Consider the following 15,226-nt stretch of genomic DNA (forward strand, 5'->3'; position numbering starts at 1 on the left):
ACATACATACCAAATTTCCTAGAGCTAGGAGACATATCTAGATTTTATACTTCACACTTAACTTTAGCAAAAACATTACATAAATTCTGTACATATTGACATATATATGTATGTGTGCATGTATATATTTGTGTGTTGTGTGTATGTGTTTCTAGAGAGTCCAGGCACATGAGAAAGAACAAAGGATTAAATTCCAAAGACCTGTTTGAGTTGTGGTTTGCTGACTTTATTAGTTATTCAACTCCTCAGAAATTCACGATAGTCACTGATAAAATATTGTCGAACTCAGCTTCTGAGGTCAGCATATAGTATACAAAGAAGCATGGTAAAGTTAAACAATATGAGGAATCTGGCATCTAGCTACAATACCCCCAGAGCAGAGCCCAGGTCAGTGGAATGAAGCATTTGTCTAGAAAGTGCCCAGAGTCTCACCTGAGGGAACCATTGCTAGAGTCTGATAAATCCGTGAAAGCACCGAAATGGCCCGGGGATGGAACTGAGTGGCATATCCAAGCATGTTTCTGTATCTCTGGTAGAGTGTCTTTCACCTTTTCTATTTCATGAACAGGATTTAACTTTCTTTTTCTTCTGCATGTCTCTGTAGTTGGATTGTCTCTTCTAGCACCGAGCTCACTAACCTGTTCCCTATTCTGCAGGAAGCTGTAGTCTGTCCTCTGACCCCATCCTTTCCACTTGGACAAGGTCCAATAGCTAAACTATTCCCTGGTCTTGGGACAGGCTACCCAGTTTTCCCCTTTGCTTGTAGTCATGTAACTTGCTAGCAAATACACGGTATGTATCAGACACTTGTTTAAAGCTGTTGATTAGCCAATCTGATAGATTAGTTTGTGACATTCATTTGTGTTAAGATTTTAGTAGACTGTAAAGGACTTCCCAGGCATTACATCTAAAGTTGAATGTTTTTTACTCAGAAATGATAGCAACAACAATTTGTGCTTATAAAACATATGGCAGTTCACAAACATGTTGTCTTGCTCAGTTGATTCATGATAGAGCCAAGGATGGGCTAGGGATACAGGTTAGTGGTAGAGTGCCTGCCTGGGATGCGTAAAATTACAGCTTCAATCACCAGGAGAGCACAAATAAACAAACATAAAGACAGTCAAGATAAAGGGAAGTAAGTGGGGGTCCATTATGGGGCCACTCAGTGGCAAAAGCCTGACAGGAGCCCAGGCAGAGTGAGCCCTGTACAAAGGGTTTCCCATTTTAAACACCGTATCCTTCCAAAGGACCAGCTGCAGATGGAGCTTCCATTTGAATGCACTGCATTAGAATTGCTCTCTCTGGCTGCTGTCACCAAGTGAAGGCATTGATCTGAAGGTCAGACTTAACCCTTCTAAGCTGCCCCTTATTAGGAAAACAGGAGCACACATAGAGAAGGCAGAGGATACGTTTGTGGGTGAGAAAAAGTCAAACACAGGAGATGAAGAACCTCATAAGAAGGAAAGGAGAGACGCAGACCAAACACATGGGAACTTAGAGAGAAGAGCAGAGAGAGAAAGCTTGGACGGAGTAGCGAACAGCAGGAACATTTGGAAGGACTGGGCAGAAGAGACGGAGAAGGAAAGGATAGTGGCATGAAAACAAGCAGAGATTGAAAACAGGGAGCAAAGAAGACATGGTGGGGATGGGCCACAGACAGAGCAAAAAAAGTGGCAGCGACAGGGGGACGCCGCCAGAGAAATGGCCTATGGAGAAGGACAGAAGGAAACTGGGGACAATAGAAGACAGGAAGGAGCTGGTTGGACATAAGGTTTTGACAGGAGGCTCCGACATTCCTAAACTGTATTTTCAGAGATGGGCTCACTGCTATAGCCCAGGCTAGCCTCAAACCTTAGTATTCCTGCTTCTGCCTTCCAGGTGTCGGGATAATAGGCATGTAACCCCACACCTGGAAACTCTACTAAACCTCTCCCTCGTTTTTAAATTGAATTTTTTATGTGTGTTTTGCCTGCATGTATGTAACTGTACTCATGTCCTATAGTGCCCACAGAGGACGGAAAAGGGCGATTGATCCCCTAGAGCTGGAGTTATGGACAGTTGTTAATCACCATGTGGGTGCTAGGAATTGTGCCCTGGTCCTCTGAAAGAGCACTCGGTGCTCTTAACCACTGAGCCACCTCTCAGTCCCTCTACCAAAAATCTCTTATCCAGATCTTACTTCTTGTTTCTGCCTGGGACTTGGAAGGAGAAATCTCTGAGCATTCCCTTTTTGTTCTAAGACCCTTTCCTGAACACTCCAGTGAGTACCTCTGTAGCCCACTTAACAATCCACTGGTAGCTTTGGGAAACAAAGACATCTTTCTGTTGCCGTGACAACATTCTTTCTGAAAGGACAGTGTCTTTTCTGGGCTGTTCTCCTCTTTCCTATGCCACTTGGTATATACTGATTCAGACAGACCTAGGAAAAATTATCTCACTGTGTCCCAAAATTATAAGTCATTCAAAGCTAAATAAAAATATTTTATGTTATCTTTTCTTTTGGAATATTCGATGGAATACTACTTTTTTTCCTCATTAGCAAGAGTGTCACCAGAAGCAACTTACCTTCTTCTGCTAATGCATCAATGTTCTGTCCTTGGTAAGTACCAAGATTTAACTCTGTAAAAATGCCTTAGTCTTTATGTATGCTACAGAATTTAACTTATAAAAGGCCTGAAGGTGACAATCTCTCAATCAATGGATGGCTAATTTTCACTCCTCAGAACTGTACTCCTTATGACAACAGTTCAATAGATAAGTAAGACACAGGCAAGCTAATTATCTTTTCTAGTTACTATGAAGGTTTTCTGAGCTGTAATTATCAAAGTATCAATTTCAGCATCAAGCAGAGTAACAGCCTTCCTTGAAATCAACATAGGATTTCAAAAATCTAAAATGGTCAGAGGTTTTTGTACATTGTAGATGTAGCCAAATATTGGATTTTCATATATTCGAAATGCCACACATCCTCTTGAAAGATTTCTATGATTCTACCACATCTATTATTTCTAAGATTTCAATGGTAAGACCTGGTCCTTTTCCTGGCGTGGCTCTGTCACATGCTTCCTCTCTCTGTCCATATGTGTAAACATCAGCACATGTCAAGCTTTACTATCACAACATACTCATTTCATAAGTATACTTTTTATTTGAAAGGAAGCAATCTTTTTGTCTAAGTTAGCTTTAACTGTCAATGTTACACAACCTAGAGTAATCTGAGAAAGGAGTCTCAACTGAGGGATTTTCCAGATCAGTCTGGCTTGCCAGCATGTCTGTGGAGGAATGTCTTGATGGTTAATTGACACGGGAAGGCCCAGCCCACTGTGGGTGGCACCATTCCCTGGGCAGGTAGTCCTGGTCTATACCAGGAAGCTAGCTAGCCACGAACTAGAGCTAGCCAGCAAGCAGCATTCGTTGATGTTTTCTGCTTCAAGCTCTGTTTGAGTTCCTTCCTTAACTTCCCTCAGTGATGGACTGTGACCTGTCAGATGAAATAAACCATTCCCTCCCTTAAGCTGCTTTTGGTCAGAATGTTTTTATCACAGCTACAGAGAGGAAACTCTATACTTTTTAATTTGGAAAGTTAAAATCACTGTGATGAAAAACTTCAAATGAAATAGTAAGATAAACTTACTTGGTCAGTTTCCTCTTCTTTAAGCCATTTTTACTCCTGAGAATTGAAAAAAGAAACATTTACTAGGCAAAAGAATTTATGAATATAATGATTAAACTTTAAAAGAATTTTAAGCAATTACATTAGGCAACTCAACTTTCTTTAATTTTTATTAAACATCTCAGATTTGTTAAATTAATACTCTTTAAAAAGATAAAAATTTCAGATTCATTTTAAGAACCTCTACTAGATTGCAAGAACACACCAACATTTTATATTTCACATTTGCCCAAAATTGAGTTTTAGAAATAGAATTTTTAACTCCTGGTGATTACATTGCTAAAATAGCTTATAAGTAATGGCAACATCTACTTTGTGGTTTTCCAGATTCTAAGGCAAGAAAGAAGAACTGGGGTTACTAATACCAAGAAAGTTGCATTCTTAATTATAAAACAAAACAAAATAACCTTTTCTGACATTTCCATAGACAATGTGAATTGTGCCGCTGTGAATCAGTGTGTAGCTCATGCAATTCTCCAATGTACTTATGTTTTTGAGCTTAGTTTTAATCCATTTTGAAGAAATGGACTTATTATATGTATCTTTCTTAATCCCTTAAGAACCTATAAACTCAAACACAGGAATCATTAATGCATGTGTAGGATAATTATATTTGTTTAGGAGTATTTAAGGTAATTGTTTTCATGCAATAAGTAAAAAAAAATTAACCTAAGCTTCCTAGTGCTACAATAGTAGCTATTGAATTTTACTGTCTTGTACAAGTGAGATGCCTCTAAATAAATGAGCTTGTAAATGGTATGATAGTATCAAAGGTCTTTAAATATTTTAATGAAAGTGTTCAGAAAACAAATGTCTATGGTAAATAATCTGTTGCCAAAGTATCTATTTTTACTTAAACGTGTGACTGTGTGGATGTCTCAGCTCCTGGGAAGAATGTACTACTTTTCCTTGAATGAAGTATTACTTTTCCTTGCTTTTATAGCACTTAGCAATTGAGCATTCCTCACATGGTATGACTGATGATATCACACTCCTTGCCGGGCTCTCATGTCCCCTCAGAGCTAAACACAGACAGTGGAACCATAGTGTGTGGTCAATGAATGCCTATGAATTGTAACAAAATATGTCTTCATATTACCCTCACAATTTCACTTAGTGGTTCGATTATGAAGATTTCAGATTACATATATTATTTTATATTATATATATATTTATATATGGTATGAAAGTAGAAACAAGATTATCTGAGAAGAGGACTCCCAGAGGAGGGAGGAGTGGAAGGGTAGAGAAGAGAGAGCATGCATGGTCAGAGTATGATACACTTGACTGGAAATATTTCTATGAGGGCCAGAAGATGGTTCAGCAGGTAAAAGCTCTTGCTGTGAGGCCTGAAAACCTGAGTTCAATCCCTGGAAACCAAAGTGGAAGGAGAAAAATACCGACTCCTAAAAATTGTCCTCTGATCTCCATAAACTCCCAGTGGTACGCACACGCACACACACACACACGCACACACACACACACACACACACACACACACACACACACATGCACATTATGTGTCAGAAAAAGAAGAGAATATAGTATTCTAAAACTGCTTTTAAAAAGAAAATTTGACTTGGGCCCATGAAATCTTGGGTGGGAAGTGGGGCTTGTGGATGGAGAGGAGATGGGCAGGTCCAGAGTTGTGGATGAAGAGCTGGGGACAGCTCAGGACTTACAAGGAAGCATCCACAATGGCACATGACATTTCTGCTTTTCTGGTCATTTTCATTTCTTCCTACTTCTAAGTAAAGCCAACTTATGCAACAGTTCCTTTCCTATTTCTCCTCCCATCCCAGCCTCCTCTTTGTTTTCTATTTTTCAGCTTTAGAAGAAATACACATTCTCCCTCATCCTTTGAAAAGCACTAGTGTTGGATGTAGTTATACCATTTAGGAATGTGGGAGCCTAAAGAAATATCCACAGAGCCACAGATCATTCTTTTATTTAGTTCTTGTGGTTGCAACTTAATTTCAGGAGCGCTATGCTTTGTGTGGTAACAGCCAATTGCTTAAGGGCTTTAAGAAAGCAGAAGGTGATGGTAGGTGGCTGACAGCTCTGGTAGAATCAGGAAACTGCCAACATATTTTCAGACTGAGAGTGAACAAAAAATCCATTCCCATCCAAACAGACTGTAAGCGGAATTAGGCAGAAGTGGATGTATGGGAGAGAGTGACTCTGAATATATTCAGTGTTGGAATATTAAGCTGTTACTATTCAGCAACTGTAGAGAAACCTGAGTCACTGAGGACATATGTATAGTTTTTCTTCTAGCTTCATTCATTATTGAGTCAACATTCAGTGTAATGCAAAATTCTACCACATAGTTTGTATAATGCATTTTGCTGCAAGTGTCCGTCCATCTTCATGACATATGGGCACTTTCATTGTCTTATTTAGATTCTGCTCATTCCAGAGTGTTCCAGGATCTGAAAGCTGTGGAACAGGGCACAGCTGAATGATGATGGGATGCAGGCACATAGAGAGGACTTTCCTACATTTTCAACTGCTGTGCCAATGGCAAGGCTAAAGTTCACTTATAAACTTCTTCATTAAGGCTTCACTGGCAATTTAACCGTCACATCATGGGACAAGCTACTGTGTGGGCATGGAACGGTAAAAGCACTGAGCAACGTTTAGAGCATCAGTGAAAAAGATTACTCAATTAACACACAGACAGAGATACACACACACACACACACACACACACACACACACACACACACACTGGGAGGGAGGGAGAACCACACATAGAGCATCATGCACCTATTTGAATTTTTTATCTTTTATTCATATAAGGTAAGGCTCAAAATCCCAATGACTTTGAGAAATTAAGATAGATTCTTCATAAGTTCTTTATGGCTATGATAGTGTCAGAAACTTAGCCCAGAGCCATACCTGAATTCATTCCGAAAAAAGGAGATGAGGCAGTTACAGAAGCACGGACTGTGGCTTAAAGAAAACCTAAAAACTCTGAAAGTCCCCAGGTTCCTAAGTGCTACTTACTCATGAGCTAAACAACCACCACCATAAAATCTAAAAAGCTCTTTAGGTGTGTAGCCAACGCCAAATACAGCATGCACTGACCATAAGTAAACTTAAGCATTAACTAGATGTTGCCCTGTGCTTATAACGCTAGCTGTTTAGGAGTTAGAGCAGGCACATCAATGCTTGAATACAGCATGCAGGGGGCTTTTGTGGGGAAAAAGGAAGTAAGTATTGGCAGTGAATTTAGATAAAGCTAGTTCACATTAGCTGACACTTCCAAAAAGAAGCACACTCTGAGATCATTAAGTTCAGAAATCTTCACAGAAATCAACCTGACAGGGCCGCACCAGATTCTTCATAAGAATCTGGTGCCAGGTGCAGATTCTGCCACACCCTGGGAAAAAGACTGAACAACGCTATCTGACAAAGAACCTCTTGATTCCCAGTCAGACTTCTAGAGGCATCAGGAGGGTGGTAGAAAATCAACAGGAACTTACAGCTTCAAGAAATCTCCCATTTCCAGAAGAATTTGGCTAGAGCCTTAGAAGTGTGTGTGTGTGAGGCATAATTCAGTTACTTTTGGCTGTTGTTATGAAGTTAAACACATCTGGGGAGACTTCAAAAGGACTTAGCAAGTGAGAGCAGAGGGAAGGGTTCACAGATGAAGAACACACTGGTGAATATGGTATTTTCACTGTTGATGTATGTGGAATTTTCTGAGAGTGACAACAGGCTGGATCTCTATTTCGCACTGTCTCTTCTCACCTGAATAACCATTTATAGTCTTCGGATGTTCTGAACACCAATAGGCTTTTAACCCATCCTAACTCATGACTCACACTATTTAATCAATACTGCCTATAGCAGACCTTGAAGGGGTTGTACAATTTGAATATGTGCTCATCAGCAGATCTTTAAGAAAGACGTGCAATTGATTGCCTCCCAGAAGGTAAGACCCTGTTCTCAAGACACCACAAGCTTTGGACACAGGACTTGGAGAATGAAACTAAAACTGACCTGGATGCTTCCTCTCTGGGGACTAACTCTCACAGTATTGGAAGTTGTCATGCAAACTGCCAAGGGAGAAAAGCAATTGATAGTCCTGTCAGCTGTAAAACTTATAAACCACAACCACGACCCACTTGGCAAGATATTCCCAATGGTTCAGTAAAAGCACTAGTTTTGGGGGGTAATCAACAGCAGTCTAGTCGGACTTAAGGTCCACTCAATAGGAGGGAACTCATGCTGGTACTGTAAACCTAGGCAAATACCTGTGGCTGGAGAGGTCAAAGACCTTAGAGGAGACTCTACCACTGCCATTTTCTAAACCAATATAATTTCTAACTATACTCCTAAATACTTATCCTTCTAATAAGTGTTAAAATACTTCTAAATACTTATCCTTCTAATAGGTGTTAAAAAAAGGACTTGTGAATAATCCCAGACATTTAGAGGCTTAAAAAGAAGCTGTGGGAAAATGAGAAAGTCTGAGGGAATTGAGCAGGGAAATTAATATAATAATACACACAGCTTTCTTTTGTTTTACGTGGAATCTGTAACAGATACTCTAATCGTGTGCACTATAGGCATTCAACCACAGGTGACAGGTGGAATTCCTAAGGATAATTAGCAGGTGTTCAGCTGAAAGGCAACACAGGTTTTGAAGAATAAGGTCGCTTCCCAAGAAAGATTACTATAAATTGCCAAAAAGTGTAATTTTTTTTTGGAGACAGGGTCTCCTATAGCCCAGGTTGGCTTTAAACTCCCTATGTAGCTGAGGCTGGCCTTGAACTCTTGATCCACCTGCTTCCACCTCCCAAGTGCTGGGATTTCAGGTGTGTGCTACTATGCCTGGCAGAAAGTTGAAACTATCTGATGCTAAACACAGACAGAAAACACAGGGCTGCTGCTAAGGTTCTACCCTGAAAACTATAAAAACAATGTTCAGAACTGCAGTGATCATAATTGACCTCTCTCTCTCTCTCTCTCTCTCTCTCTCTCTCTCTCTCTCTCTCTCTCTCATGCCCATTTCAGTAGTAACAGTCTATGTTTCCTCCGTTGTGGCTTGAAATTCTATATTATCCCATCTGTATGTCATCTGTCCTCAGAGGAGTGGAGGACATTTCACCAATGCCTTCTGCACAACTCTCCAGGTCAACACACACACACACATGCACACACACACATGCACACACACACACGCGTGTGTGTGCGCACGGCCACTATTCTACTCCATGAGATAGTTTGATTGCTTCCCTCTGCGTCCACTTCCAGTCACCTGCATTTCTGGATCTGTCTATGTAACATTTACTACCAAGGCAAGCATGTGTTAATACTTAAGGACAATGACTTTTGGGTGGTCAGTTTCTTAGCAAACTGTGGCTATTTCTTTCATGAATTAGTAGAAAAAAATGTTTCCAGATCTAAGATTCAAGGTTATTTTATTATTATTATTATTGAAAAGCAAAGGAGGTTATATATCTCAAAACTTGATAATTAACATGATTTAAATATTAAGAAAACAACAAATTAGAGGTAAAGACAAATTGAAGGAAGGTGTTTTTTCAGAGGAGAGATGAGATTTCTGTGCTTAGAGACTGAAGTTTGGATGGGATAGCTCATGATATTAAGACAGTTAATCTCCCTAGAGCTCTATTCTGTTCTCTTTTTCATTAAAGGTTCTATTTTTTAAATTGTGTATGTGTATGCGTGTGCATGTGTGAGTGTTTGTGTGTGTGTAAGTGAATGCAGGTACCCACAGAGGCCAGAGGCATTGGATTCCCAGGGCTGGAGTTACAGGTGGTTGTGTGCTGCCATGTGGGTGTGGGAACTGAACTCGGGTTCTTTGCAAGAGTGATATGTGCTCTTAACTTCTGAGCCATCTCTCCAGCTCAAGAGCTCTATTTTCATATCACTAAAAGTATTATAACACTCTGTAGGGCTGTGGTATGTATTAGATAATTGCAATAAAGAGGTTTTGGGACGTTACATATTCAAGAATTAGTGAGTCAATGTTTCTGTGAGGGCAAAGAGGCTCCAAAATTAAGTGAACAGATTCTCATTTCTGTGCCTTCCTGTATTTCTCCTTCCTTGGAAAGGTGGTCTCTTGTGTGAGGAGATAGAAAAGAAAATGGAAAGATGGGAGGCCAACAGATCAACTCCAGGAAGGCACAGTCTTGAGGATCAGAAGAAAGGAAAGTTCGCCAGGAACAGGAGGACACCGAGGAGAACCCCACGTGTAGCTCGGCACTGTCCACTGTCGGGGTGCATTTCAATACACAGTTAGTCATCTTAGGTACTGCCAAACACAGGAAACAATCGGAAAGAAAGAAACCTTCCATTGCCTTTGCTTTTTGAAAGCTAACTTTTAAAGACTTTGTGTTAGGTAAACAATGAAAATAAAATCACTTACCAAGGATTAATATAAAATGCCAAAAGATAATCAGTCCAAAGACATGAAGGCAGCAGGGTTAAGAAAGCAAACACACTCCTACGCCTGTGAGCATTAACAGACAACAAATGAAAGATGAAACAGTGGCGAGGGTTAGTGATTCAGCTGCGAACAGCGAGCAGCAAGCTACTGACCCAGGTCAACGCATACGGCACCTTAATTGCAGTTAAGTATTATTCCATTCTGTGGGATTTAAGGGTGAAGGCTTAACTGCTACAATAGTGACAGATCAGCTTTCATTCGCACAAGGCCTCATCATAATCACATCGATTTCTTTCAGTTTGTTCGGTGCCGATTGTCTGCCTGCTATTGGATGACTGCATTTTATGTTCAGATCAATGAGGCGTTTAGCTCTCTTGCACCATGTTCTTAGAGCTCACTCGTCCAGCACCTACACCTAATTTAAGAAACGGGGTAGCTCAACCAATTACGGTCAGGTTTCTTTATATGGATTCTGGGGAGGACCAGGATTGTGGGTCATATTCTTATCAGGCTCAGTCACTTGAGGAGACTTTATTATTTTAGTTTAAACCTCTACCTAATTTCTAAAGCTCATACTTAAAACATCAATCAGATATGATATTCGAATATCATTCATTCGAAATAAAATAGCTCATCCATTGCCTGGTTTATAAACTAATTGCCGCTCATCAGAGTGGGAACAAAACTCTACACAGGGCTATGTAAATTCTAATTGACTTAAATACATCCAATTTCAGGTATTCAAATTGCATGCGAGACAGAACATCTATTCCTGTAGATTTAAAAATATTCTGTGGCTGCGTCTATAGTCAGTCTCAGAACCAGGAGAAGAAAAGCTGTTACCTTTTCACTTACTTAGAACAAACCCCCGCTGAGATACCTGTTCTCATCCCTCAGAACACAATGCTGCTGCTGGTGCAACCAAATTTGTCAAGAGCTTCAGGAAAATGTGCTCGATTTTATAGAAATGTCCTGAAGTGAAGTCCTTTTTATAGAAAAATCCTGAATTCTTCTTTTTTAGTTTTACTTTTCCTCAAACTGGTGTCCTATAAATTTTACAAATCGTGACTGGCCATAACGTTAGCTAATGCATAGCTCCCTAGAGTGACAGGTACCATTAGATCAGTGTGTAGATAAGTCTCCTGCCACCACTCTCGGGATTGTGTTTTTTTAAGGCAGGACACAGGTGTCAGTGTGTCAATCTTTCAATTCTGAGAAGAGTCCTAACATATTCGAACAAGCTTACTCCTGTTTCTGAAACTGTCACCATCAAGGGTTTATAAATTCTCTTTCTCCATAACTGGATTGATCGTATTTTAGTAGTAAAAGTCATTCATTGTCAAAAATTTAAAATAACACAAAGTAGTCTTATAAAAAAACCTCTCGTTTCAACCAGCTTTTTACCCAGAGGGGCCACCATCTGCACTCTGAGAGGTAGGATTTGTTCCCTCACTAATTGTGTAGGGTGAAATTTCTCATCTCTTAGATCTGTTTCTTTTAACAGTAACCACTTTGAAGGGTTGAATGATGGAAATAATTCACTTGTAAAGCAGTAATATGAAATGGATTCATCTAAATATGGCACATGAATGCTTGCAAGTTACATGATGCAAGGTGTGCTGGTTTCATGGTAAATGTTTACTTAATTATTGGTTTTGTTGGGTATTGAATGAATTGAATGCTAAGCTAGAAAAGATTGTTATTTCTTCTCTTTCTTTTTTGAGACAGGGTTTCCCAGCTGGCCTAGAACTTGCTGTGTAGACCAGGCTATCCTCAGTCTCACAGAGCTCCACTGGCCTCTGCCTCTGGAGTGCTGGGATCAAAAGCATGTGCCACCACACCTGGATCAGGATTGCTGTTTCTTATATACCACAGTTCAGTATAATATCAACCTTATTAATCTCTTGGCAAGGTTTTTCTAATTCCCCAAGTATCTTCTCCTCTTACGTCCTTCATACTCAGTTGTAAACAATGAGGATGTGGATTTGAGGGTACATTTCTGTCTTTGATATTTATGAGTCTATGGATAGGTGAGAGCTCTGGGCTGTACAATTTTACTTAATTTTGAACAGAAGTGTTGGCTCCCATTACCAGGCACGTGAATGTGGCACACCCGGCAGCTTCTCTGCAGGCTGCTCTCAGGTCTCTTGCTGCTACTTGCTCAACCTGGCTCCTGCCCTGGAGTCTCACTGTCAGAACACCATGTGCTTGGCGTGACATTGTTCATCCTTGATTTAGTACAGTCACATAGAGCAGGCTAGGGCATGTTTTCTGCTTTAGAATTGTATGGAGTTTAAAGAAACTGTGATAGCCCCTGAAGATCTATCATTGAGCATCTACAGAAATGATGAAAGGCTGATCTGAAAAAAAACCATGTATGCCCTAAAGACAATAAAATCAAGTTTGAGTCATGTACAGCCAGGCTAAGCCAGCTGGGGATTTGCCCCCCAAATAATACTCACCAATTGTAGGGAAGTTTCCCTTCCCTCTCCAAGGATGCAAAATTGACAAACGTGCCTGCTCCACACTCCCTGTTTGAAAGAGCCACAAAATCAGTTACTGCTTGATAGAGCAATGTAAAAAGAGCCTTGACCAGTTTATCATGACAGCATCGTATTTAAAAACTATGAAGATAGTGGAGGTTCCTAATGATTCTCTTTTGCATACAATGCAAAATACAAAGAAACATCCCGTTGCCAAGTCATAAACCAAATTCTTTGAGTCCACAAAGAGGCAGCTCACAATCTTTGCCAAAAGGGGATGATGACCGTACAACAAATCCATACTCGCATTGTCCCTCCTGTGCCTCTGCTCCACTGTTGTGCGTGACTATTTATTACATGTGTCCTAGGAGCTGACTGTTACGCTACACTACTAGGACAGAATTTCTCCTAATTATCCCCAAGGCAGGGTCATCATCACCTCTTCTAGGGACATGATCTTTCCCTGGCTTCCAGACTACCAAGCTCTTAGTTTTTCTTCTTCTCCATTGATGAGTTTGTGCCAACCTTTTGTTGCTATTTTCTTTCCTTCCTGGAAATCTCTCTCTCTCTCTCTTTCTCTCTCTCTTTCTCTCTCTCTCTTCCCCCTTTCTCTCTCCCCTTTCTCTCTCTTTTTCCTCTCTCTCCCCCTTTCTCTATCTCTCTCTCTTTGTGTCATACATACATATGAGTACATGGGCTGAGGCCAGAAGAGAAAATTGCATTTCCTGTTCTGTTACTTTTTGCTTTATTCTCTTGAGACAGAGTCTCTCAGTGAACCTGGACTGGCTCAGAAAGCCCAAGCAGACCTCTTCTCTCTGCTCTCCACAGAACTAGGCTTAGGGGCTCACATCTACACTTGACTTTTTACATGGTTACTGGAGATTTGAACTCAGGTCCTCATATGTGGGCATCAAGCACTCTTACCCAATGAGCCATCTTTCTGGCCCCCCTTCCTGGAAATGTTAACACTGAATTGTTTCCTGGTTTTGTCCAGGGCCCCTTTCTCTTATCTATGGTCATTCTCTTATTTTCCTCTCGCCTTTGGCTTTAACAGCACATATACGCAATGAATCTCAGATTTCCATCTTCAGGCAAGACTTGTGAGCTGAATGATGGGCCTTCTCGGTCAGCTGACTCCTCCACACCTGGGTTTGCAGTTCATCTCAAATGCAGCATTCCTATAGCTGAAGTCTGGATGTTCCCCGACTCTGACACGTATGTACACACCTGCAGTCCTTTCTCTGTCGATGGCAACTCATCCTTTCTGTTGCTATGGGCCCAGCCTTGTAGTTATCCTGGTTCCTTTATTCATGCCCTTAGTATATTCAATTTGTTGGCAGATCCCATTCCCTGTGCTTTCAGAACACATCAGTGTCTGCTTGTTCCACCCCACCTTCATCACCACCACTGGGCACTGAACTGCTACTGCCTTGCCTACGTTACCTCACATACCTCACAGCTCCTCCAGCTGACACGCCTGTGCCTTTTACAGCTTGCCTTCTACTTGAAAGTCAAAATGGAAGTATTAAAGCTGGCATCGAACATCATTAACCTTCTGCTTCAAACAATGCAGTCACTGCCCATTTGACTCAGAGTAAAAGCCAGGGGCCCTGCAGTGGTTTACGCAGCCCACTATGGGCTGACATCGCCTGTCCCTCTTCCCTTCCTCTACTTTAATCACACTCTCTGATAGCCTTTGAATACACTACCTGTGTCTCCCCCAGGGCCTTTGCACGGGCTGTTCTTTATATTGTTCACTTTGTTCCCAGTGATAACACATAACTCCTCCATGCTTACCAAGTCTTTGCTTTAACATGTCACTCAGCGACACCTTCTTCAAAGCTTCTCTCCACATGCTGGCCCTGCTAATCACACAGCCCTTCTCCCATGACCATCTAGCCTGCTGAGAACTTGTGTTCATCTTCAGTGTGTTCTGCCTGTCTCCTCTAGGACAATGCAAACCTTATCACATTTTGTCAGTGTCAATAAGATACAGCCAGAGCAGTTGACACACAACAGGTATCAATTATTTGTTAAGCAAATGAGTAAGGAGGAAAGCTTTGGAGATGGTGTGGGGGGGCGGGACTCTCACAGTCAGAGCTTTGCTTGGAGAATGATGATGCCGTAGTTCAGATCTGTATCCACATGGCAGCACCCCCACATTATCATCCTAAGAGTCACTGCAATGTCAATCTCACTGAGTTGGTTGTTATACTGAGAATGACCTGTGTTTTCTGTTTTCATGGCATTCCATTCATAGCTTAATAATCAGGGTCAGTTTACACCTTAAAATCAGTCTATCCAGCTGGGCGTGGTGACGCATGCCTGTAGCCCCAGCACTTGGGAGGCAGAGGCAGGTGGATCTCTGTGAGTTCAAGGCCAGCCTGATCTACATAGTGAGTTCCAGGACAGCTTAGGCTACAGGGAGACCCTGTCTCAAAAATACCAAAAGAAAAAATAAATCAGTCTATCCCTGTACTGTCTCCAGCTTGGGTCTAAACTCTTACTAGATAGTTTTGATGTTTGAATTTAAAAAAAAATGAAACAGAGATCCACTGGTCTGGAACTTGCTATGCAAACCAGGCTAGCCTTGAATGCAGAGATCTGTCTACCTCTGCCTTTTGAGTGCTGAGATTAAAGGCT

At 41.0% G+C, this 15,226-nt stretch overlaps 1 protein-coding gene across 1 annotated transcript in view; it reads right to left on the reverse strand.

Annotated features, from left to right (window-relative positions):
* Nucleotides 1-15,226, reverse strand: part of Ptpro (protein tyrosine phosphatase receptor type O) — a 243,911-nt gene that overhangs the window by 31,510 nt on the left and 197,175 nt on the right. Inside the window, exons 16-18 of the mRNA XM_008856033.2 lie at nt 12,563-12,631; nt 10,080-10,163; nt 3,638-3,673 (exon numbers count right to left, since the gene is read on the reverse strand). Coding sequence (XP_008854255.1) covers nt 3,638-3,673; nt 10,080-10,163; nt 12,563-12,631 — 189 coding nt within the window. The remainder of the gene's footprint in view (nt 1-3,637; nt 3,674-10,079; nt 10,164-12,562; nt 12,632-15,226) is intronic.

The sequence above is a fragment of the Nannospalax galili genome, unplaced genomic scaffold (assembly GCF_000622305.1).
Source record: "Nannospalax galili isolate Female #2095 unplaced genomic scaffold, S.galili_v1.0 scaffold208, whole genome shotgun sequence".
Lineage (NCBI taxonomy): Eukaryota > Metazoa > Chordata > Mammalia > Rodentia > Spalacidae > Nannospalax > Nannospalax galili.